The sequence below is a fragment of the Bos taurus genome, chromosome 17, assembly GCF_002263795.3.
Source record: "Bos taurus isolate L1 Dominette 01449 registration number 42190680 breed Hereford chromosome 17, ARS-UCD2.0, whole genome shotgun sequence".
NCBI lineage: Eukaryota > Metazoa > Chordata > Mammalia > Artiodactyla > Bovidae > Bos > Bos taurus.
The window spans coordinates 34,690,818-34,718,493 of NC_037344.1; the positions used below are offsets into that span (position 1 = coordinate 34,690,818).

At 37.4% G+C, this 27,676-nt stretch overlaps 1 protein-coding gene and 1 non-coding gene across 8 annotated transcripts in view; both read right to left on the minus strand.

The window, feature by feature from the left end:
* The window catches only part of SPATA5 (spermatogenesis associated 5), a 331,976-nt gene that overhangs the window by 275,703 nt on the left and 28,597 nt on the right, over positions 1 to 27,676 (minus strand). For all 7 annotated transcript variants that reach the window (XM_002694399.6, XM_024977592.2, XM_024977591.2 and 4 more), the window contains exon 10: positions 17,831 to 17,985. In XM_002694399.6, coding sequence (XP_002694445.5) covers positions 17,831 to 17,985 — 155 coding nt within the window. The remainder of the gene's footprint in view (positions 1 to 17,830; positions 17,986 to 27,676) is intronic.
* LOC112442097 (small nucleolar RNA SNORA11) lies at positions 6,592 to 6,720 on the minus strand. Its single transcript, XR_003030115.1, has one exon. It is a non-coding gene; the product is annotated as a small nucleolar RNA SNORA11 (small nucleolar RNA).

A 27,676-nucleotide genomic window follows, 5' to 3' on the forward strand; every position in this document is an offset into this window, starting at 1 on the left:
CGGAATGAAGCAGGGCAAAGACTAATAGAGTTTTGCCAAGAAAATGCACTGGTCATAACAAACACCCTCTTCCAACAACACAAGAGAAGACTCCATACATGGACATCACCAGATGGTCAACACCGAAATCAGACTGATTATATTCTTTGCAGCCAAAGATGGAGAAGCTCTATACAGTCAGCAAAAACAAGCCCGGGAGTTGACTGTGGCTCAGACCATAAACTCCTTATTGCCAAATTCAGACTTAAATTGAAGAAAGTAGGGAAAACCACTAGACCATTCAGGTATGACCTAGATCAAATCCCTTATGATTATACAGTGGAAGTAAGAAATAGATTTAAGGGCCTAGATCTGATAGATAGAGTGCCTGATGAACTATGGAATGAGGTTCGTGACATTGTACAGGAGACAGGGATCAAGACCATTCCCATAGAAAAAAATGCAAAAAAGCAAAATGGCTGTCTGGGAAGGCCTTACAAATAGCTGGTCCTATTACTTCATGGCAAATAGATGGGGAAACAGTGAGAGACTTTATTTTTGGGGGCTCCAAAATCACTGCAGATGGTGACTGCCACAATGAAATTAAATGACGCTCGCTTCTTAGAAGAAAAGCTATGACCAACCTAGACAGCATATTAAAAAGCAGAGACATTACTTTGCCAACAAAAGTCCGTCCAGTCAAAGCCATGGTTTTTCCAGTAGTCATATATGTATGTGAGAGTTGGACTATAAAGAAAGCTGAGTGCTGAAGAATTGACGCTTTTGAACTGTGGTTTTGGAAAAGACTCTTCAGAGTCCCTTGAAGACAAGGAGATCCAACCAGTCAATCCTAAAGGAAATCAGTCCTGAATATTCACTGGAAGGACTGATGCTGAAGCTGAAACTCCAATCCTTTGGCCACCTGTTGCGAAGAACTGACTCATTTAAAAAGACCCTGATGCTGGCAAAGAGCGAAGGCAGGAGGAGAAGGGGACGACAGAGCATGAGATGGTTGGATGGCATCACTGATTCAACGGACATGAGTTTAAGTAAACTCCAGGAGTTGGTGATAGACGGGTAGGCCTGGCATGCTGCAGTCCATGAGGTTGCAAAGAGTCAGACTTGGCTGAGCGACTGAACTGAACTCAAAGTAAAATATATGACAATAGCACAAAGGCCAGGAGGGGAGCAATACAAGTAGACTGTTTAAAGATTCTTGCATGTGATACATTTTCACTTAAAAGTAGACCATATTAAGTTAAAGATGTTTCAAGGGAAATAAAAAATATTTTAAACTAATGGAAATGAAAGTACAACACATCAAATATGAGGGATGCAGCTAAAACAATGCCTAATGATCATTTACAGCATTGACCTAGAAGAGACAGAAGTTCATTAACCACAGCTCCCACCTCACACGAAAGGAAGAAGAGCAAATTAAGCCTAATGCAGATGGAAAAGAAAATAATGAGTACAGAAATAATGAAATCAAAATCGGAAAAATAAAATAAAAAGCTGGTAACTGGGAAAAAAATTCAATAAAATCACTAGACCCCCAGGCAGACTGATTGTGATAAAAAAAAGAAGACATAAATTACCAGTATCAGAAATGAAAGACAAAATATCACTACTGATCCCACAGACAGTTAAGAGATAATAAGGAAGACGATAAACAACTATATGTCCCTAAATCAGAAAATTAAGGCAAAATCAACCAATTTTTTAAAAGATACAAACTATCAAAACTCACTCAAGATAAAAAACAGATAACCTGAATAATCTTAGGTTTACTAAAAAATTAAATAAAACCTAATCCCTCCAAATAAAGAAAATAATAGGACCAAATGGTTTCAATAGAGACCATTCAAGGGAGAAACAATACGAATTCTACATAATTTCTTCCAACATATAAGTGAGTAGAGAACATTTCCAACTCACTATAATACCAGCATTATCCTAATACCAAAACCAGACAAAAACATTATAAGAAAATTACACACCAACATCTCCCATGAAGATATTCTCAACAAAAATTCTCAACAAAATGTTAGCAAATAGAATCCAGTAATATATAAAAAGGATACTATATCACAGCAGAGTGGAGTTCATCCAGGAATAAAAGAACAATTCAATGTGAAAAAAAACCTCAATGTAATCTGTTGTATTGACAGACTAAGAAAAACCATATGAGCTTTTCAATAGAAGCAGAGAAAGCATTCACGAGTATTCAACATCCATTTATGATTTAAAAAAAAAAAAAAAAAAAAACCTCTCAGCAAACTAGAAATAGAAAGGAACTTAGTAAAGGACTCTTTAAAAGAAAAAAAAAGAAAAAACAAGTCCAACATCATACTTAATAGTGAGGGAGGAAACAAAGAGTCACTCTCTAATGGGTACAGAGCTTCTGTGCAGGAAGAGGAAGAGTTCTAAAGACGAATGGTGGTGATGGATGCACAGCAATGGGAATATGCCTAATGCCACAAATTACACACTTTAGACTGGTGAAAATGGTAAAATTCATATTTTGCACATTTTACCACAGTTTAAAAGAAACCACAACAAATCTTTTTCCACATATGGTTATAACTCCAAGCTACAGTTAGAATTTCTATAGTCCTATGGGTTACATGTCGGAGAAGGCAATGGTACCCCACTCCAGTACTCTTGCCTGGAATATCCCATGGACAGAGGAGCCTGGTAGGCTGCAATCCATGCGGTCCCTAAGAGTCGGACACAACTGAGTGACTTCACTTTCACTTTTCACTTTCATGCACTGGAGAAGGAAATGGCAAACCACTGCAGTGTTCTTGCGGAGAATTCCAGGGACGGGGGAGCCTGGTGGGCTGCCATCTATGGGGTCACACAGAGTCGGACACAACTGAAGTGACTTAGCAGCAGCAGCATGGTTACATGTAAAGGAGCAGAGTTAAACATACTCAGGAGGGAAAAAAAAATTAACCAAAGACCTAAACGTGCATGCTAAAAGTATAAACTCAAAATAGAATATATGGTAAATCCTCCTGACCTTCAATTTGGCAATACTTTTTCAAACGTGGTATCAAAACTACACACAACAAAAGAAAAAAGAGAGAGACTGGACTTTCTCAAAATTAAAAACTTTAATGCTGCAAAGAACATTATCAAGAAGAGGTATCTCACTGAATGGGAGAAAATATTTGCAAATCACATACATCTGACGTGTGAGTGCTCACTCGTGTCTGACTCTCTGAGACCCTATGAACTGTAGCCCACCAGGCTCCTTTGTCCATGAAGTTTTTCAGTCAAGACAGAAATGGGTTGCCATTTCTTCTCGATCTTCTGGACCAGGGATCAAACCTGTATCACCTGCATTGGCAGGTGGATTCTTTACCACTGTGCCACCTGATAGCAGATATCTAATAAAGGGCTTGTATCTATGGGGAAACAGTGGAAGCAGTGTCAGACTTTATTTTTCTGGGCTCCAGAATCACTACAGATGCTGACTGCAGCCATGAAATTAAAAGACGCTTACTCTTTGGAAGGAAAGTTATGACCAACCTAGATAGCATATTCAAAAGCAGAGACATTACTTTGCCAACAAAGGTTCGTCTAGTCAAGGCTATGGTTTTTCCTGTGGTCATGTACGGATGTGAGAGTTGGACTGTGAAGAAGGCTGAGCACCAAAGAATTGATGCTTTTGAACTGTGGTGTTGGAGAAGACTCTTGAGAGTCCCTTGGACTGCAAGGAGATCCAACCAGTCCATTCTGAAGGAGATCAGCCCTGGGATTTCTTTGGAGGGAATGATGCTAAAGCTGAAACTCCAGTACTTTGGCCACCTCATGCGAAGAGTTGACTTATTGGAAAAGACTCTGATGCTGGGAGGGATTGGGGGCAGGAGGAGAAGGGGACGACAGAGGATGAGATGGCTGGATGGCATCACTGACTCGATGGATGTGAGTCTGAGTGAACGCCAGGAGTTGGTGATGGACAGGGAGGCCTGGCGTGCTGCGATTCATGGGGTCGCAAAGAGTCAGACACAACTGAATGACTGATCTGATCTGATCTGATCTAGTATATATACAACTCAATTGTATATATTAATAAAATCAATATCAATTGATCAATATCAAAATCAATAAAATAAATTGCATATATTAATAAAATCAATAATAAAAACATTTTAAAAAGAGCAAAAAACCTGAGTAGACATTTTGCTAAAGAAAACACATACAAATGGTCAATATACAAATGAAAAGCTTTGCAACATCACTAGCCACAAAGAAAATATAAATCAAAATTATAATGAGATACCATTTCACACCCACTAGGATAGCTACACTCAAAAGATACAAAAGATGCATACACTGCTGCTGAGGATGTAAAATGGTGCAACCACTTCAAAAAACTGCTTGGCAGCTCTTCAAAAGGTTAAACAAGCGGTTACCAAGGACCTAGCAACAATGCTACTTGATATATACCCCAAAGAACTGAAACCAAGATACAGCAATCCCACTGCTGGGCATACACCCCAAGGAAACCAGAATTCAAAGAGACCAATGTACCCCAATGTTCACTGCAGCACTATTTACAATAGCTAGAACAGGGAAGCAACCTAGACGTCCACCAGTAGATGAATGCATAAGGAAGTTGTGATATATATAAACAATGGAATATTACTCAGCTATGAAAAGAACACATTTGAGTACGTTCTAATGAGGTGATGAACCTGGAGCCTATTATACAGTGAAGTAAGTCCAACAGAGAAATATAAATACTGTATATTAACACATACATACGGAATTTATAAAGATGGTACCAACAATCTTAAATGCAGGGCAGCAAAACAGACACAGATGTTTAAGAACAGACTTTTGGACTCAGCAGAAGGTGAGGGTGGGGTGATTTGAGAGAATAGCATTGAAACAAACATGTACGCTACAATATGCAAAACAGATGACCAGTGAGAGTTCAATTCATGAAGCAAGGCACCCAAAGCCAGTGCTCTGGGACAAGCCAGAGGGATAGGGTGGGGAGAGAGGTGGGTGGGGGATTCAGGATGGGAAGGATACATATATACATGTTGATGTATGGCAAAACCCATCATATTATAAAGTAATTATCCAGCAATTAAATTAAGTAAAAAAAAAAAGGAAACAGGTATTCAAACAAAAATTTGTTCATGAATGTTTGAATGTTCTTAGCAGCTTTATTCATGAGAGCCAAAATGTAAACAGAATCCTAATGTCTATCAACTAAGGAATGGATAATCAAATATGTAATATTCATGCAATAGAATGTTATTTGGCAGTAAGAAGGAATGAAGCAGTGATATATGACACAACACGGATGAACCTTGAAAATTTTATGTTAAATGAAAGAAGTCAGCCACAAAGAACCACATATTTTATGATCTAATTTACATGAAATGTCTAGAAACAGCAAATCTAGAGACATAAAATTGGTATGTGCTTGCCTAAGGCTGACGGAATGGACAGGTTGGGAGACGATGGGAAAAGTGTACAGAGTTTCCTTCTGGGATGATGAAAATGTTCTAAAATTAATGTAATTATAGCTGTACAACTCCTGCATATACTAGACCCTTTTTTTGAATTGTACCCTTTTTTTGAGGTTAATTTGTTTTTATTTGCCAAAATAAATAACTACAGTGGCCTACAAACTTTTCAGATCTAAAATATACATTTTACACCACAATCCAACAAACACACACATATATATATAATATCTATACATATATTAAAGTGAAATGAAAGTTCTGCCAAAAATGTCTACAGTGAGTGTAATTTGGGTGGGGGCGACTCTTTTTTTTTCTACGCAGTTTTAGGTTTACAACAAAATTGACAAGGTACAGAAATTCCTCATATACCCCCTCCCTCACAGGCATAACCATTATTAAAAATGGTACTTTTTTCTTTCTTTTTAAACCAAGAATGAACAGCATTGACACTTCATAATCACCAAGGTCCTCATTCACTCAGAGTTCACTTTTATGAGGAGAATAGCAGCGCACGTTCTATGTATTTAGACAGAAGTGTAATGACATGTGGGCTTCCCAGGTTGTGCTAGTGCTAAAGGACCCAGCTGCCAAGGCAGGAGACTGAAGAGACATGGGTTTGATCCCTGGGTCAGGAAGATCCCCTGGAGAAGAGCATGACAACCCACCCCAGTATTCCACCTGAAGAATCCCATGGACAGAGGAGCCTGGTGGGCTAGTCCATGGGGTCGCAAAGAGTCGGACAACTGAAGCAATTTAGCACACACACATAATGACATGTATCCATCGTTATAAAGCCATTCAAAGTATTTTCACTGCTCATAAAAACTTCTGTACCGTGTATATTCATCTCTCCACAAACTCCTGACAACCACTGATCTTTTTACTGTCTCCACAGTTTTGCCTTTTCCAGAATGGCATATAGTTGGAATCTCTTTTTCTTTCTTTATTTCTCCTTGAAAAGAGAGGTTCAAAGACTTTATAAGATTAATCATGGCCCACCCACGTGTGGACTGGACAAGCTCTAGGTAGCAAGCTTCCCCACTAAATACTTTTTCTTCCAATGTTGAGCCCTGTCTCACTGGTCCTGTCCTGAAGCCACATGGAGGTGCAGGGGGACATGTGTTGGGTACTTGTTCATGGAAAGGCCACACATTTTGTGTCTCCTGTCACAATGAACCCAGATTCCTGTTGGGTGTGTTGTAAACAGTGAGCCATTTCTTCAGGCCCCCTGCTCTGAGCACACCACGCTAACTGTACCCTTTAAATAAGCGAATGATTCATACATGAAGTATATCTCAATAAAGCTGTTACCAAATATATTTACATGTATTTTTATACAAAAAGGCAAAATAAGTATTTCTGAAAAATAAGAAACACTATGAGCCAAAACGCTTCACAAAATATTCAGTTATTCAATAAAATTTAGTTGGTACTATTTGCCAAACAGAGGGGATATAAAGATGAATAAGACAAAAGAACCACAGGCATATATGTGTAAGATTTGCATGTGTATATTAGGAATCAAATTACAAGATCTTTAGTAACAGAGGTCAGAAATTTTTCAGGTAAGGGACAATGTGCAAAAATACAAAATGGTTGAATAGAACAATGTAAGATGAAAGTAAAGAAGGCACAAGTCAGGTTACGAATAAGCTAAAGAGCTTAAGACTTCATGTTAGAGATTATCAATAAGTCGTTATGCTAATGGCTTTTAAGACAGTTGGGACGGATGAACTAAAAGGGCAAGATCAGATGAATGTGTAATTGCTCCATATCTGTACAAGGTGAAATGAAAAAGTGGTACCACAAAAGAACCACATTAACCCTACCAATGATTTCCTTTACAGCAAATGAAAAACTGTTTTTAGCAAACACTCATCAAGTATTTGGTCTTCCCTGGGGGCTCAGCTGGTAAAGAATCCACATGCAATAAGGGAGACCTGGGTTTGATCCCTGGATTGGGAAGATCCCCGGTTCAATTCCTGGGATGGGAAGATTCACTGGAGAAGGGATAGGCTACCCACTCCAGTATTCTTGGGCTTCCCTGGTGGCTCAGCTGGTAAAGAATCAGTTCACAGTGCAGGAGACCTGGGTTTGATCCCTGGGTTGGGAAGATCCTCTGGAGAAGAGAAAGGCCACCCACTCCAATATTCTGGCCTGGAGAATTTCAGGGACTATATATGTATCATGGAAAAGGCAATGGCACCCCATTCCAGTACTCTTGCCTGGAAAATCCCATGGATGGAGGAGCCTGGTAGGCTGCAGTCCATGGGGTCGCTAAGAGTCGGGCACGACTGAGAGACTTCACTTTCACTTTTGACTTTCATGTATTGGAGAAGGAAATGGCAACCCACTCCAGCATTCTTGTCTGGAGAATCCCAGGGACAGAGGAGCCTGGTGGGCTGCCATCTATGGGGTTACACAGAGTCAGACACGACTGAAGCGACTTGGCAGCAGCAGCAATATATACATACATATAGTCCATGGGGTTGCAAAGTCTGACACGACAGTGACTCTCACTTCACCTCACCTGGAGGAGGGATGGCAACCCACTCCAGAATTATTGCTTGGAGAATTGCTATAGACAGAGGAGCTTGGTGGGCTACAGTTTATGGGGTTGCAAAGAGGCGGCCACAACTGAGTGACTAAGCACAACACATCAAGTATTTATAGGCATTCTTCAGAGATAACGTTGGTTTGGTTCAAGACCACCTCAATAAAGTGAATATAGCAATAGAGTGAGTTACACAGATCTTTTTGTTTCCCAGTGCATATGAAAGTTATGTGTACACTATACTGTAGTCCACTGAGAGTGCAATGGTATTATGCCTTAAAAAATGTACATACCTTAACTACAAAATACTTTATTGCTAAAAAAGGTTAATCATCATCTGAGCACTCCATGAGTCAAAATCTTTTACTGTTGGGAGAGTCCTGCCTTGATGCTTATGACTGCTGACTGACCAGGGTGGTGGTTGCTGAAGGCTGGGGTTGCTATGGCAATTTCTTAAGACAACAGTGAAGTGTGTCACATCAATCAACTCTTCCTTTCATAAACAAATTCTCTGTAGTATGCAATGTTTGTTTACATTTTTAACTACAGTAGAATTTCAAAACTGAAGTCCATCTTCTCAAACCCTGCCACTGCTTTATCAACTAAGTTTAGGTAATGTTCTAAATTCTTTGTTGTCATTTCAACAATCTTCAGAGCATCTTCACTAGGGGTCAATTCCATCTTAAGGAACCATTTTTTTTTTTGCTCATCCAGAAGAAGCAATTCCTCATTCATTCAAGTTTTATCATGAGATTGCAGCAATTCAGTCACATCTTAAGGCTCCATTTCGAATTCCAGTTTTCTTGCTATTTCTGCCATATCTGCAGTTACTTCCTCCACTGAAGTCTTGAAAAGCTCAAAGTCATCCACAAGGGTTGGAATCAACTTCTTCCAAACTCCTGTGGTATTTTGATGATGGGAATGGTGGTATTTTGACCTCTTTCTGTGAATCATGAATGTTTTTAATGGCATACCCACATCTAGAATGGTGAATCCTTTTTACACGATTTTCAATTAACTTTGCCCAGATTCATCAAAGGGATCACTATCTATAAAAACTATACCCTTACAAAATGAATTTCTTAAATAATAACACTTGAAAGTCAAAATAACACCTTGAATCATGGGTTGCAGAATGGATGCTGTTAGCAGGCATGGAAACAACATAGATCTTGTTGTTTATCTCCATCACACCTCTTGGATGAACAGGTGCATTGTCAATGAGCAGTAACATTTTGAAAGGAATTTTTTTTTTTTCCTGAGTTTTAGTTCTCAATAGTGGGCTTGAAATATTCAGAAATCCATGTTGCAAACAGATGTATTGTCATCCGGGCTTTGTTGTTCATTTATAGAGCACAGGCAGAGTAGATTTAGCATCATTGTTAAAGGTCCTAGGATTTTTAGAATAGTAAATGAGCACTGGCTTCAACTTAAAGTCACTAGCTGCATTAGCCAATAACAAGAGAGTCAGCCTGTCCTTTAAAACCAGGCACTGAGATTTCCTCTCCAGCTATTAGAGTCTTAGATGACATCTTCTTCCAATATAAGGCTGTTTTGTCTACAAAGAAAAACCTGTTTCATTGTTTAGGTAGCCACCTTCATTAAATTTTCTTAGCGAGATCTTTTGGATAACTTGTTGCATCGTCTACATCAGCATTTGCTGTTTCATCTTATACTTTTATGTTATTGAGATGGTTTCTTCCCTTAAACATCATGAATCAACTGCTAGCTTCAAACTTTTCTTCTGCAGCATCCTCACCTATCCCACCCTTAACAGAACTGAAGAGAATTAGGGCCTTGCTCTGGATTAAGCTTTGGCTTAAGGGAATCCTGTAGCTGATTTGTCTATCCAGATCACGCAAACTTTCTGTATCATTCACGTGTTCCCTGGAGTAGCACTTAACCCCCACCTCAAGAACTTTTCCTTTGCATTCACAACTTGGCTAACTGTCTAGCACAAGAGCTTTAGCTTTAAAAACAAAATTATTTTTAATTGGAGGATAATTGCTTTACAGTGTTCTGTTGGTTTCTGCCATACATGTACACAAATCAGCCATAGGTATACATGTCCCCTACCTCATGAACCTCCTTCCCACCTCCCATGCCATCCCACCCCGTAGGTTGTCACAGAGCACTGGGTTGAGCTCCCTGCATCATACAGCAAATAGGCCCTAGCTTTTTTAGGGGCTTATCTTGGGTTTTGACATGCCTTCCTCACTAAACTTAATCATTTCTAGCTTTTGACTGAAAGTGAGAGATGTGACTCTTCCTTTCACTTGAACACTCAGAGGCCACTGTAGGTTATTCATTGACATAAATTTAATACTGTTGTGTCTCAGAATAAAGAAGCCAAAGGAGGGGAAGCAAGACAGGGGAACGGCTAGTCCATTAAAGTAGTCAGAACACACACAACAATTAAGTTCATCATCAGCTAAGTTCATCATCTTATATGGGGGCATTTTGTGAACCCTAAAATAATTATTTGATACAATAGTAGCATCAAATGTCATTGATCAAAGCTCACCCTAAAAATAATGATGAAAAAGTCTGAAATGCAGCAATAAGTACCAAAATGTAATACTGACATAAAGTAAGACAAAATGCTGTTAGAAAAATGGCTCCAGTAGACTTGCTGGTCATGCCACAAACCTTCAATTTGAAAAAATACAGTATCCGTGAATTGCAATAAAGTGAAACACAACAAAATGAGCTGTGCTTATTATACTGAGTACTGATCAACTATATATACAAGTGTGGCATATCCTTCTAGGACAACCTCAACATTATTTATAAGACACCTATCAGAAATTGCAAATTAAGAGTTCTCTACAAACTGAACAGAAAAATGTTCAACTTCATCAATGTTAACTGGGATCAGAGCTGAGAATGGAAATTATTGATCCTTCCACTCATTTCTTCCCCTATAGAACCCTGAGAAAAGTACAGTAGAAAAAGAAAAGTGGAATGAAAGAGCTGAACTTCTACAATAGCTAATAATGTTAAAGCTATAATTGTGATTTTGGCACAGAGTATTTCTAGTTAAAAGTAATCGACTCTCTTAAATGTGTTTTCCCATTCAATTGTTATTACTTAAAACTATAAAAATGCACAAGAGAAGTTGGCAGGGAAGACTAGGATCTTGGAAGTGATAGAAGACCGTCTTCTGTCTAGACAACAAGAAGCAAAATCAAAAGAAACCAAATTCCAAAGCCCTGCCAAGAACCAATATGGAGTTAATACAGTGTCCACAGGTTGTACTATCTATTCCAAAATAAAGCAATGTGCAAAGCATCATAGAAACCCTCAATCCTTTGTGTTTGTAAGAAATAAAAAATACAGAATAAAGTACTGTTTTAAAAAACAGAAAATCAAATTCCTTCTAATTATCCTGAGGATACAAGAAGAATGAAATGTAAATATGGTCAATTAAACTATTTAATTCAATCTCTGCAACAGAAGAATAATGCTCATGAGCTCATCCTAGGAAATCAATTCACATTCTGATGTTCTAGTCTCATCTTGAAAAAAGCACCAAATGAAAAATACAGCAGCAACATTTGAATATGTAATTAGTAAACAACCTTTTGATTATTCATATAATAAAGAAGTCTGCTAGTTTTTAAAACACGGATAACTGTGAAAGTCGCTCAGTTGTGTCCGACTCTTTGTGACTCCATGGACTAAATAGTCTATGGAATTCTCCAGGCCAGAAAACTAGAGTGGGTAGCCTTTCCCTTCTCCAGGGGATCTTCCCAACCTAGGTCTCCCAAGTTGCAGGTGGGTTCTTTACCAGCTGAGCCACCAGGGAAGCCCAAGAATACCAGAGTGGGTAGCCTATCCTTTCTCCAGGAGGATCTTCCCAACCCAGGAATTGAACCAGGGTCTCCTGCATTGCAGCCAGATTCTTTACCAACTGAGCTATCAGGGAAGCCCGTAACTGAGGAATGTTTATTTAATGACATTTGGCAGACACTCAAGTTGACCACCAACTATCTCTATATTTAACCTGGATTAAAGACTGCAAATGGGTTTGGGGCTATACAGTTAGTATCGATGCTCTGTTGCAGTTCACTTTACAAAAGTGGGTTCACACGAGAGTAGAGTCCTATTTTTAACTGGCTTTTGGCTTATTCTAAACCAAAGGCCCAAATTCTGAAAGCTGCAATCCAAAGGTAATATCAGAAGCATACAGATAGATTATTTATAAATAAGGGATAACCTAAACTACATAAGATAAAACAGGGGGAAGGGGAGGGTGTTAAGATACACATATGAATTACATAAACGATAGAACTAACCTGCATATATTTCATTAAGAATATCACTTATCAGTGATGACTGCTATGATGTATATGCAATGACTTACTAAAACAATAATGTATTAATATAAATACTCTTTAAAAGCACTATTTTGTTTACCTTAATAAAGTTAAGAATTTTTAGTGATAGATCAAGAAAGCAACATGCTCTGCATTAAATATAAAGGATTACTATATATCCTTCCAGAGTGGACAGGCTTAGCACTATTATAGGCATCTGTATTCCAAAAGTGTTACACTCACTAACAATATGGCTATAATTCACTAAAGAAATCAGCTGCTTTATAAAACACGAAAAATATGAAGAATGCTACATGAGGCATTCTCATGGCCTATATTATACCTTGGTACAGAAGAAGGATTAGATACTCTTTTGCAAACATTCTTCAAATATCTGAAATTGACCATGTAATATTTTTTTCATGAAAATTATAATTATTCACTCATTTATTCAACAAATACTGATTGGACATCTATTATGTGCTAGTCCGATGCTAAATATTAATACTAAGGATAAAAGTAAAAAGTAAGACCCTCTGCTTTTATGGAACTTAAAATCCATTAAAAAACCATCCACGTATACCCTGTATCTAAAACTTTAACGGTTTTATAGGAAGGAGAAGATATACAACTAACAGACATTTTTCACTCTCTTTTAAAATCTCTATTCATCTAAAACTTAACCAGTATTATTCCTTGCAAAAGAACTTTTCAGTCAAAAAACAGACTAGTGGAAAGTAAAAAAAGAAAAGAACTAAAGTGAAAATGAGATTTTCCTTAAGCGCTTCATAATTTTACATATGTAGTACATAATTAAAAATCAGAACATTCTGGGGAAAAAAGAACTTAATGATATTCATCACACACTTTAAAAATCACATATTTAAGTCTGGTAATTCCACTTCTGGGAATCAAAAATGGACAAATATGCTTATAAGAGGGAAAAAAAAAAAAACAGAAAAAACCCTTAACATTTGAGAATGAAAGAAAAATAAAACAATTACAGTTTATCAACATAATAGTTTATTAAGCTGTCAACAAAAAAGATGTTTGTAGAGAACTTTAGAGTAAAATGTTTATCATATAACTTTAGGTGAAAAAAGCAGAATATAAATATTATATTTTATATTAACTATGTTAGAGGGCTTCTTCCCTGGTGGCTCAGATGGTAAAGAATCTATGCACAGAAAAGTACCTATAAATTTCTAAAAAATCTATTGGAACTATAATACAATATTAACAGTTATCTCTGTGTGAAAAACTGAAATCTCACAATGGATATTAGCAATATTCAAAGATTCTAAGAATCCCTACAGTAAAGAAGTATACTTGACATTTATCATCAATTAAATGTAAAATACATTTGACTTTTAATACATCAATTGCTATAGTCACCAACTCAGAATATCCAAAAAAAGGAAACATTAAAGTAAGTGGCTAACACTTGTGCTCTCCTGAAATTAATAATGCATTATAACTGGCAACATTCCCACCTTAAGACATTTCTTTCAAACTTTAGCAAATGTGATTTAGAAGGTTTAATTTCACACACTAAAATCTTTTCTCAAAAGATGCTGAATGCTCAATTTACTATTTAAAAAAAGTTTGCAGTTAATGAGCTACTTAAAACAGGTTCTGCAGAAATAACTTGTCGATATTTTTGTTGGTGTAATAGAAATCAGAAGAGTGAAGTTTAGGAATCCAGTTATAGAAATGTTGACTTCTCAGGAAAACTTCACAATCTCAAGTGAGCATGAAAAGCAATGTAACAAAGTACTCTGACCAAGGCTAATCACCCTGGAGCCCAGGAGTAACACGAGTCCACCACTGCCCGAGGCCAAATAATAACATGCCAAATGGAAAATGGCCAAGTCCATGGACTGTAAATACTGTATCAAAAGAGAATAAAGGGAAAAAATCTTACATTAGAGCAATTAAAAATGCAGTTGTAGTACTGGTTCCTGTGATGAATAAATCAGTTCAGCAATTCTAAGAGTGGACAGCCACTGTTTAAACATTCTCCACTGGCAGTAACTAAATTTAAAAGCCTACTACATGTTTCTTTAGTTTCTAAACTTTTTTAATCACTAAAATGTCTTGGGATGGTATAGTTGGTTATAACCCTATCTCCTGAAATTTTCACATGTGGCATTTGATGATTAGGCATCTACCTGACATATTATGCAATGGTAACCAATAAAATATAAATACTGCAAACAAAAGCCTTCATATCAATCAATGTCCCCAAACTTTAGACCCTAAGTTCCAAAGAAATGAAATGCCTCTACTAACTCAACATCAATTATTCTTATTCTATAACTCAAATTATTCATACTCAATTAGTATGTTCTATGGAGCTTCTGAAAAAAACCCCGAAGTTGAGCTTTCAGTAATAAATCTGAAAATGTTTCAAAAAGAATTCACAATCACATTAGGCAGCCTAAACTATTAGTTGATGCAAACGTAATTGCGGTTTCAGACCATGAATATTAAAATCATTTATAACTAGGCTCAAACACATCTCCATTAATCAAAATAGGAACCATTACCATCAACACATTTTTGCCAATGAGAAATATATTGTTTGTTTATTTCTGTAGTGTAAAACTCCATGCTTTGAGATTCAGTGAACTCCTGGAAAACATTTCCCCTGCAAAAAGTTGCAGAGATGCTTGAAGTCAGTTGGCGAGAGAGCAGGTGAATATATGGTGGAGTAGGCAAAACTTTGTAGGACAATTCATTCAACTTTTGAAGCATTGGTTCTCTGACATGCAGTCAGGTGTTGTAGTGGAGAAGAACTGCACCCTTTCTGTTGACCAATGCTGGCTACAGGCGTTGCAGCTTTTGGCGTATATCATCCATTTGGTGAGAATACTTCTCAAGTGTAATGGTTTCACTAGGGTTCAGAAAGCTGTAGTCAATCAAACGGGCAGCAGACCACCAAACAGTGACCATGACTGTGCAAGTTTGGCTTTGGAGCTTCTTCTTGGTCCAACCACTGAGCTGGTCATTGCTGGCTGTCATATAAAATCTACTTTTCATTGCACGTCACAATCCAATTGAGAAATGGTTCATTGTTGTTGCTGCATAGAATAAAAGTAGACGACACTTCAAAACAACAATCTCTTTGACTTTCAGTCAAATCATGAGGCAACCACTTATCGAACTTTTTCACCTTTCCAATTTGCTTGAAATGCCAAACAACTGTAGAATGGACAATGTTGAGTTCTTTGGCAACTTCCTACATAGCTGTAAGAGGATCAGCTTTAATGGTGGTTCTCACTTGGTCATTGTCATTCCTGATGGCTGACCACTATGCTCCTCATTTTCAAGGCTCTTGTCTCCTTTGCAAATTTTCTTGAACCACTGCTGCACTGTACGTTCATTACCAATTCCTGGGCCAAATGCGCTGCTGATGGTTCGAGTTGCTTCTGCTATTTTACGACCCATATTGAGCTCGAATAAGAGAATTGCGGGAATTTGCTTTCTGTCTAACATCATTTCCATAGTCTAAAATAAATATGAATAAACAGCAAGTAGTAACTCATTAGCAAAAAAAATAAAGCAAGAAATGTGCATTAAAATGATGTATAACATAACCACATTTAAAGAATGTATTCCAACATCAAACAGCAAAGTTCACCAATACAAAAACCGCAATTACTTTCGCATCAACCTGATAGCAGCTAGTCTGTGGGAATGTTCTTATCTCCAAGGAATGTTTCCCAGCCTGAATATAAAACATGTGTGTTCTATAAAAATCTAACAAGTTCCTGCTTCTCTTAGCCTTTGCTAACTACCATAAAATTTAGTGGCTCAAAACATTAATTATTTTTGACAATTCTGAGTGTTAACTGAGTGGTTTCTTCTGGTTGGGGCAAACTTCCATCGGGGTACAATAGTCTAGCAATGGCATCACATGTCTGATAACTGGGGATGACTAAAATGAGGGGATCTCGGCTGGAATGAGGATATTTCATCTTTTCTCCACAGAGTCTCTCATCCTCCAGGAAATTACTACAGATTTAAGAAAGTTAATGCAAGGTCAAAGATCAGCAAGTGAAGACAAGCCCTATGCACTTCCAAGCCTGCTTGTATTATGGCTGCTAATAGTCTACTGGCCAAAGCAAATTACACTACCAAGTGCAGATACAAGGACAGAAAACTTGACTCCCTAGTCTTCACAGCAGAAACTTCAGGGTACAATATAAATGGGCAAACACAGTGATGGGAAGTGCGGTCATTTTTTGCAATCTACATTGTAAAATGCAGAAAGTCTCTGCTCCACATGGTCCATGGTGAAATAAGTTTAAATCATAGCCTGCTTTTGATACTTCAAACTAAATACACATTAACATATTATAGTACAGAAGACACTGCCAATGCTTGTTTCAGTATTTTCTTAAAATATTAGTACATTCAAAGAAAACTATAAGGCCATTTCCCCCTCAAATATCAGGCCCACATGTGTCATGAATAACATAACAGGTGGTTCATGCAATAAGAGGTAACTTCTATTGCCCTTATGGTGATGTGACTGAAAGTTTGCAGAAATGGTCAATGCTGAAGCATATGTAAAGAAATCCAAGGAAATATCAAGCATCATTAGTAGAAAGTATCATAATTAGAAGACATTTTTGTTGTTCTAAAATTAGCCTAGTTGACATTTTCTTATAAAAGTAAACATGGAATTAGTATACAACCCAGTAACTGTACTGTTGGGGATTTGTTCCAGAAAAATGAAAACTTATATTTATACAATACCTGCAGAAAAATGTTCACAGCAGCTTTATTCATCTAGCCCCAAACTGGAAACAACCCAGATATACTTCAACTGGTGAATGGTTAAACAAAGTACTGTACACATCTATCATGGAACAATACTCAGCACAAAAAAGGAACAAACTATTGATATATAACAACTTGAATGAATCTACAGGGAATTATACTAAGTGAAAAAAACTGATCCCAAGCAGCTGCACACTGTATAATTCCATTTATATAAGATTTGTGAAATGACAGAATTTTAGAAATGGATGCAGGAACAAGGTGGGTATGATTATGAAAGGCAAAGCAAGGGATCCTTGTGGTGGCAGAACTCCCCAGTATCTCGATTCTGGAGATAAACACACAAACCTTCACATGTAATAAATCTGCACAGAACTAAACACACACATATACATAAATGAGTAGAAGAAACACTGAGCAAATCTGAAAAAGATCGATGATTCTGTTAATATCCTGCTTAGGATACTGTACTATAGTTTGCAAGATGCTACCACTGAGGCAAACTGGGTAAAGGCTACACAGGAGTTCACTGAAGTATTTTTTAGAACTGTAATGAATCTACAATTATCTCCATAAAAATTTTGATTAAAAAAATTTTTTAAAGGTTAGCTTAGGAAGGTAGTTCCCCTGGGGTCTTAGTTTCTTTCACAGTTTAATTCAAACAGTGTGGCTAGCATGAGAGTCAAATGACTTACATTTGGGACATCGACTGCTACCTCCCTCATGGCACTGGGTCTGATGTCATTCATCCCCTGCAAGAAATCTTTCAGAGTAATCTTCACCAATCCAGCCATCTTGCTGTCAGGGAGGTTAGGCTGTCTCCTCAAGACTCTCCGCAAGGCATGAAGACCTGCAAAGAGGAAAGTAACACGAGCTTTATCTTCTACCTCATAAATACATACTGAACCACTACCAACAGAAACAACAACAACAAAATCCAAACCTCATACATATTATAATATTTAAATTTTGTGTGCTTGCATATAGCGGTGGAAGGGTGGAGAGGGAGGTGGAATAACGTGCAGGGATGAAGGCAAAAATCTAACTGCTTAGTTTTGGCAGTGAAAATATGACAAACTGATCTTGATAGATGTTTTACATACGTGAAATAAAATTTACAAAACACCACCCATAAAAAAGAACATAAAGTGTGTCAAAATAATTTGTTTGGAGAATTTCTTTGAAAAGAGTAAAATATTAAAACAGTAATATACTTTTTGCCCTGCCCCTTTTGCTAGTACATACAAATCAGAGTTACAGGTCTTGTAAGGTATCGGCAGAACATCTTGAAGGAAATGTTCAGCTGGCAGTTGGAAATGTGGTTTTGGAATTCAAGGGAGAATCAAACTTGAGAGTTATATGTATATATATGAAAAATTATAGGAGGAGAAGAGACCTATAAAAGGGAAGCTAGAGAGGGATCAGGATGAAAGAATGGTGGCTGAAGTTTCAATCTTAGGAAAATTGATCATTTGAGCAGCACAGAAAGAAATGATGGTATAAGACGAGAGAGAGAATAGGCAGAGATAGAGAGACAGTAAAATGCCACAAAGCTAAAAAAATGATCAACTAAGTCAGAGTTAGAGAGACACAAAATAATTTTTAAAAGATCACCCTGACCTAAAAAGTTAAAGATATTACGTTGTTTTTGCTATTTGCTTGCAGTTAAAACACTGACAGAACTGAAAGCCCCAACTCATCCCCCCAAATCTAAGTTGCCAGATTTAAAGCCTTTTGATCTGTGATAAGAATCTCTAGTCTAGAGGGCAGCAAAGTCCCCCTGTGCTCTCTGCTTTAGGGTCTTTTGTAATGAAGTGCTATATTTATGTTCTAGTACAAATCAAGTTCCACTCTGAAGAATTTAAGTCTCAGAGACCTCTTGGAAATCCAATCTGAATAACTGAACTTGCCCTGGGACACTAGCTAGCTCTATCATTTTTAATGTCTTCTGTCTAAAACGCTATGCCTCAGTGAATTTTGCCAAATTAAAATGATACCATAATAGTCATTTTACTTGCTTTAATTTATTTGAACTTTGAAACAGAAGCAATGGTGAAAGGAAGGCAAACATAAATCCCCTCCAACAAAAGTTTGGGTATCTTTCCTTTTTACTAAAGAAAAACAGTGAATGCTAGGACACCACTCAGAAAACAGATACATAATAATCTTTCCCAAGGAAACTATCATTGTGAGTCTAATATTCATGGAGGTCTTTGAGATAATAACTAGAAAAAAAGCTACAAAAGAGGAAATCAAAGATATTATGTAAAAAGATCACTATTTTCTAGGGAAATTTTCTTAGGCCATTCTCTGAAATCTAAAGTCTATAAATCGCTTATTTAAGTCTATCTTATAAATGCCCATTTGGTTTTCTGCCTTCCAAAAACACTGAAAGGTAATTTATTTTTTTTTAATTAATTTATTTGGCTGCATCAGTCTTAGCTGCAGCACGCAGGATCTTTAGCATGTGGGATCTATTTCCCTGATCAGGGACTGAACTCAGGTCTCCTGCATTGGGAGTGCAGAGTCTTAGCCACTGGACCACAAGGGAAGTCCCTGAAAGATAATTCTTCTTTATGTCTCTCAAATTTCTACCTATCTTTCCAGCATTAACTGCCTCTCTTATAGACTATCTTTTCAAGGATGTTTGTACAGAGGAAGATAGAATGCCTCCCTCCAAAGCAAAGAGCAGATAAACTTACTGCCCATTACAAAAAATTCAGGTTCCCTAAGCTTAGGGTTCTACTCCTGTAATGCCACCTTATACAGACTCAGATGTCACCCAGTCTTCTTTGTGTCTCTCTGGGAAAAGTGAGTGAGGCTCTAGGAGCTGGTGCAAATTCTGCTGCTCTGGCTATTTCTGCTGCTATAAGTAACTGTCTATCCTTTGACTCTGACCCAGGAATACTGTGTCCTCTGCAAGAACTTATGATCCTAGTTAGCTTGCAAGTAGGATAAAATCTCAAACCCTTCACAGCTCGTGACATGAAAATATAAGTTTACTTTAAACTAGGCTGTTTCACTGCCCAACAAACCTTTTAGTTAAACAGTGTAATAGCATAATAAACTAAATAAGTAAAACTTCAGTAATAATGCACTGGTTGTAAGGCAGCTGTGTGACCTAACGAATGTAAGCAGTGCTAAAAAAAAAAAAAAAAAATCTTATATGAATGGAAGTGATCAAAAGACCAAAAGAATTTAACACTTCATGTTTCAAATGGCTATCTGGTAATACTTGTCAACATTTCTAATTTAGATCAGACACCTTACTGATACTGATATACTAAAAACTGAAACAAAGGAAGTAGTCTAATAATGTTCCAAAATTTATGGCATGAAGCAAAAAGTTTGACAACAGAAGAAATCAAAATTTTAATTTGTGAAAGGGATTTGGAAAAGACAGGAAGTTTATGGGATTTTTAATTGAAATACAGTTGCTTTATAATATTGTGTTAATTTCTGCTGTACAGCAAAGTGATTCAGTTATGCATATATATGTTCTTTTATTAAATATTCTTTCCCACTATGATTTATCATAGGACACTGAACACAGTTCTCTGTGCCCTACAGTAGGACCTTGCTGCTTATCTATTCCATATATAAAAGCCTACATGTGCTAACCCCAAGCCCTCACTCCTTTCCTCCCCTAACTCCCTCCTCTGTGGCAACAACCAATCTGCTCTCCATGTCCATGATTCTGTTTCTGTTTCATAGACAGGTTCACCTGTGTCACATTTTAGATTCTACACGTTAAGTGATATTATATAGAATCTGTCTTTCTCTTTCTGACTTAACTTAGTATAATAATCTCTGGTTGCATCCATGTCGCTGAAAATTGCACTCTTTCATTTTTTTGTATGGCTGAGTAGTATTCCACTCTACATATGTATCACATCTTCTTTATCCATTCATCTGTTGAAGGACGTTTAGGCTGTTTCCATGTCTTGGCAATTGTGAACAGTGCTGCTATGAACATAGTGGTACATGGGTATTGTTGAGTTATAGCTCTGTCTGGATATAGTTCAAGATTGCTGGATCATATGATAAAGCTATTTTTAGTTTTCTGAGAAATGTCTATACTGTTTTCCAGTGACTACACCAAATTACAAAGCAATATACGGTTTTTAAAAGCACACACAATATTATAATATAAATGTATACTTTTAAAACAACAAAACCTCTACAAATTCAAATACAAACTACAGAACATAGAGCTGGGGAAAAACTTCACACCTACAAGGATAGCAAGGGAAAATTAGTAATTCCCAGAGGAGACAGAAAAGGCAAAAGAATAAAGCAGCCTAGAGTTTAGGGAGGGTGTCACAAGGACGGCAGAATAGGGTGACTCTGACTCCTCTCCTCTCACAAGGATACCCAAATTACATCTATTTACAAAGCAACTATCTATGAGGACAACCTGAGGACTAACAGAAAAGATTTCTACAACTAAAGATAAAAAGAAGGAACTATGAGGCAGTAGGAGGGACAGAGATGCAACATAGTTAATACCCATACACCTAGGAGGGTGACCCATAAACAGAAGAATCATCATAATTACAAAATTATCCCCAAGGTGTGAGATGCCCAAGCCCCACACCAGGCTCCCCAGCCTGGGGATCCTACACTAACTGAGAAGGGAAGACAAGCCCCAAGAACATCTGGCCAGCTGGGCTTCTCTACAGTAGAGTCAGAGGGTTGTACAAAACAGAGACTCTGCTCTTAAAAGGGTTAGGTATGGGTCCAGTACAAAGGCAGTAATTTCAAATGAGCCTGAGTCAGATCTACTTGCTAATCTTGGAGAACCTTCTAGAAAGGTGGAAGGCAAATGGAATTTCTGCTGGAAACACAGATGCTGGCAGCAGTCATTTTTTAGGAGCTCATTTTATCATGAGGACAGTGGTGCTTGCCAGCACTACTGTGGAGTCCTTCCTCTAGCATATTAGTGCCAGGGACTTACCACCCACTAGTGGGCCAGCACCAGACCCTATCCTCCTGGGATGCCCAGTCACACCAGGATCCTGCCCTGCCTGTGAGCAGACCATCTCCAGTCCCAGAATATTCTGAGCTTCATAGCTAGCCAGCTTAGAACCCAACTGCACATACCAGCAGGCCAGCAGCTACTCATGAGAGAGGGACTGGCTGGCAACTGATCTGGGGACAGCTCTGTCTCCTAGTGTACCAGGAGCAGTCGGCCTCACCAAAATAGGGGGACCTGTGCAGCCCACATAGGGGTCACACCCTAAAGCATGTATTAATAGCTCTAGTAACTATAGGGGAGTATGCTGCTGGGCCCCACAGAACGTCACCTACAAAAGGCCACTTCTCCAAAATCACTCAATACAATTGACCTGTATTGTCAACTGTACTGACACACAGGAAAAACAAAACAAAAACAGCAAAATATGCAAAATGAGGAAACAGAGGAGTATGTTCCAAACAAAGGAATAAGACAAAACCTCAGAAACAGGACTAAACAAAGGGGAGATAAGCAATCTACTCAATAGGGAGTTAGGTAATAATCATAAAGATGCTCAATGAACTCAGGAACAGAATGGAGGAATAGTGAAAATTTTAACAGAGATAAAATATAATGAAAAGAACAGAGGCAAAGAACACAATGAATAATAATATCCAAAATAAATGGATATGGTTACAAACTTCTATTCCTCAAAGACACTATAAACAGAGGAATTATTTCTTTAAAAGCAACAGCATAGAAAAATTGAATAGATATTTGATAGGCACATCACAGGCTTCCCTGGTAGCTCAGCTGGTACAGAATCCACCTGCAATGCCGAAGACCCCAGCTTGATTCCTGGGTCAAGAAGATCCCCTGCAGAAGGGATATGCTACCCACTTCAGTATTCCTGGGTTTCCTTGGTGGCTCAGTCAGTAAAGAATTCGCCTGCAATGTGTGAGGCCTGGGTTTGATCCCTGGCTTGGGAAGATCCCCTAGAAGAGAGCATGGCAACCTACTCCAGTATTCTAGCCTGGAGAATCCCCATGGACAGAGGAGCCTGCAGGGCTACAGTCCATGGGGTGACAAAGAGTCAGACATGACTGAGCAACAAGCACAGCACAGCAGTAGGCATGTCACAACAGAGGATATCTAAATGGACAATACATATATAAAAAAGTGTTCAACACAGCATCAAAGAAATAAAACCACAATGAAATTCTGTTTAAAAAACTACCAAATGCTGGCAAGAATGAGAAGAAACTAGAATTTTCACACATTACTAGTGGAAGAGTAAATTGATGCAATCACTACAGAAAAGTTTTGACAGCATTTACTAACAAGAACGTACACATATTCCATATCCCAATAATTTCACCCTAGATATAATGCAACTAGAAATCTGTACATTTGCGCACCAAAAAACTATGTGCATGAATATTGATGGCATAATTATTCACAATACTTATACAATAAAATATAGCAATAAAAATGAACTAATGATACACAGAATAAAATGATGAAGCTCTCAAACCATAATGAGTGAAAGAAGATAGCACAAATCACGCTGAACTAATCTATGGTGTTAGAAGCCTTTTGGATTGAAGTGAGGAGTAGTAAATGGGAGAAAATTTGATATAAGTTCTAGGGTACTAATAATGCTTTATATCCAATTACCTATATAAATACACTCATGTGATTACATAAATGTATTCACTTTGGAAAATGCATAGATCTTACAGTTTATTCATTTTTCTATATATATTTCAGGAAGAAGTTTATTAAAAAATAGAATACATAAAAAAAGTAAAGTTAAAGGGAAAAAAATTATAAATAAAGACACTACAAAAAAGGGAGAAAAGAACTGGACTTGCGAGACAAGAGCATTCCCTATGTTAATTAATCTGCAAGTATTTTTAAAGAACAGTTCTCAATGAGCGAATCTCTATTCTGGACCTGTATTACTTGCCAATTCAGTACTATTCATATTAAAGCAAAACAAATCATAAAATATTATGTCATGAAGCCACTGAGAAGATATAGCCATTGACTACAAGTTACTCTTTCACAGTGTTCTTTTTCAATATTAACCCTACTTATATATTCAAAATATTCACTGAGAAACTCCTAGGCATATTTAACTTACCCAGCAATGTACTGAGCTCTTTCACGCAATAATACAAAAGCGCAAGAAGGCAGATAAACCTTTCACAGTGCTAACAGTCTAATAAAGAAGACAGATTAAAAGAAGTTGTTATTATTATATGCCATGCCAAGTACAATGACCTAGAACAAAGTAGCACAAAAACATGTCAGGGACATCTAACTCAGCTTAGCAGCATTAGTGACAGTTTAGAGTTAGGTAATTCTCACAGAAATCATTCAGTAAATTCTTTAATTTCACAAATGAAGAGAGACTAAAACTGTGTACAAGCTCAAGTAGTTAGACCTGAAAAATGAACTGATGAAAAACTGATAATATGGGAATTGAGGCCAAAGAGGCAGTGGAGTATTCAGATGATAGCATATATGAAGGCCTAGGGACAAGAATGAGCATAACGCTTTAGAGATTACATGGCCCTGAAGAACAATAAAAGACAAAATCTCTGTCCTTATAGAGTTCATTCTTAGAAAGAAAAAACATGTTCTAAATAAACCTAAATCCAACTCTGTTCATTTGCAGATATGTGAGAAAATAAAGGGCAGACTGTCAGAAAAGGAAAATTGAAAGATGGATTACAGATTTGCAAAACCTAACAGGGGATACTGGAAATTCTAGCCATAGGCCTTCAGATTCTTTCTCAATATGAAGTTCAATGTTTCTATACTCTATATAAAGGTACTGTATTTTATACAAATGCTGTTCTTGAAAACAACATAAAGTTGAAACAGAATTTATATGAATTATATGTTAAGTGTATATCAGAGTTTGAAAAATTAAAAATTTCTGAAGCTATCATATTATTGCAACCAGTCTTCCATGGTCCTAGATCTGTCACCAGCTCAGGTGTCACTTTACATATAAAACTTTGTTCCTCTGGCCATCAGTTATCTCATTTATTACATGGAAAGAAAAAAATATATTTTCTCTAAATTATTTTTTTTATCTTTAAAATTCTATGATGCTATCTATGCTAAGTAATTAAAATCTGAAAAATACATATATTTTTATAAACTGGAAGTAAATCATTAACTACGGGAGCAAATGGACACATGTACATCATCAAGGAATATAGCTTAGGGCAAGCAATCTATGACAATTCCTTTCCTTACTAAGTTTAGTTGATTTTAAAAATATAAACAAAAACAGAAGCAATACTTCTATGTTCTTAAGAAACACAACTTTGAAACAAAAAACAGGTGTAGATAATTAAATGTGTCATTTTGTTTTCATTATTTTATGTTCTAATGATCTCAAAAGTTTTGAAATGGAAAACAAGATGCAAGGAAGAGGAAAAAAGGCAAAATGCCCCAAGCAAGCCTAACGCCAACACATTCTTTCCAGTAATATGACATGTTCTCTGTAAGACCCACATCACTCTCCAGATATAATCAGTTCTGGACAAGAGTAATTACTCTAAATTCATGCTCTTCAAAACCATATGCTCCATATTCAATCAACAAACATCTTGTGCCGAGCATATGGCATCCTACAATTTTACAATTTATGCTTGCTAAATAATAATGTTATTTTTTGAGACTGCAATTAAGTTCCTTCTTGAAAACTAAATTGATCACAGGAGTAATAATGTTTTTTAGAATTACTGTCTACCCTACAGACACTTAATTATATAAAGAAGCAACATGAAACACAGGCATCTGGATCTCAGATTTGAATTTTAAAAGTCATGTGTAAAACTTCTGAGTAGTATACTCAGGAATATGAAGTCTGAGAGCAACTGTAACAAAATCTTAAGTCTCTTTTTTTAAAATAAACTTTCCTCAAAATAGTAGAGCTCCAGTAAACGTTTTATCTGGAGTATTTATTCTCCCTCAACTCAGTATTAAATATAGACAAGGTGGTAAGTATCACTCGATATATCACTGGGAGAGTTCCATTTCTCACTTCTTATTCATAGAAAAGAAGTTAAACAGAATACTCTCAAAGAGGGTACTGTGGTTCTTGTGTTATTTATATTACAAATGATTGATATAACTTAAACTGATTGCAGAAGCCAAGTCTATTCTGAATCCCCTATCACTTTTAAAAGTTGCTCTTAAAATAATGGCACTATGAAAAGCACCCTGGTCTCAAGACCCAAATTATGGGCCAAGACTTCACTAACTGCTTGAGCTTTGACTGGTCACATAGTCTGTCCTCATCTGTGAAATTAGGGAATGTACTAAATGATTCTGGATAAAGTCTTCTAGTTTTACATAAAACATCAGAATTAATTCACTTCACCAGTCCCAGGTTTTAACAAACTTTCCTAAAAATACAGCTTTTAGTTTCAAATTCTCGATGTCAAATTATTTACTCACCTGGCTTACCAACCCTATTAAAATGTAGAGTTTTTTAAAAAAGGACAATTGATTAGAGCACAGTTTGTATGCCGACAAAGGCTGAAGATCTATGGCTTGGTGGACTAGGGCAAGGCCCATGGAAGAGAGGAACTTAAGAAAATAATGAAGGGATAGAGCCAGGTCTGACTGTGACTTGAGGAAAGGGGGCAGAAAGGGTGGGCAACCCAGCTATATTTATCTCTTTTTTGGAAGGTACAAAAACTCTAAATAACACACCATTAAAACTGAAAAAAAATTCCCAATCACTGTCCCTTTTCCCTCAACTTTCAATCACCCCTCAATTTACTGCAATCTAGTAGCGAGCCACAGGACCCCACTCTCTTCTAAGGACCTCATGACCTTCCAGGTACTAAGCACTTGATATCCCTGTGGTCTCTATACTGCTGCTGGCTTCACTATTTACTTCCTGTGTGATCTTGGTGAAGTTCTGTAACTAAATTTCTGCACTAAGTTTCTTCACCTATACAATGAAGATAAACATATAAAGGAGGCTGTAAGAAATTATTAACAAGTGTTAAGGCACTTCAAACAATGGCTGACACACTAAATACTCAACTGGTGGTAACTAATAATATATTATTTCTAATTACTTTCTCCCTGGAATCTACCCTCATTTTAGTCACCACTTTTTTGGGTTCTCTTCCCCCTCTCTTGCCATTCTTCAGTCTCCTACCACTTTTCCCAACAATTCAACCTCTGAGTGGTGATCTGTCCTCAGGATCCCTTCTTTCCTCATTAGCATGTTAAAACCCCCTGATCATTCACAAATACAACACAAATGTATTATAATCTCACCTGTTACACTGCTGCACTTCCCTGTGCACCCTGAGCTCTATGCTGCTGCTGCTGCTAAGTTGCTTCAGTCGTGTCCATCCGACTCTGTGCGACCCCATAGATGGCAGCCCACCAGGCTCCCCTGTCCCTGGGATTCTCCAGGCAAGAACACTGGAGTGGGTTGCCATGCCCTTCTCCAATACATGAAAGTGAAAAGTGCAAGTGAAGTTGCTCAGTCGTGTCTGACTCTTCACGACCCCATGGACTGCAGCCCACCAGGCTCCTC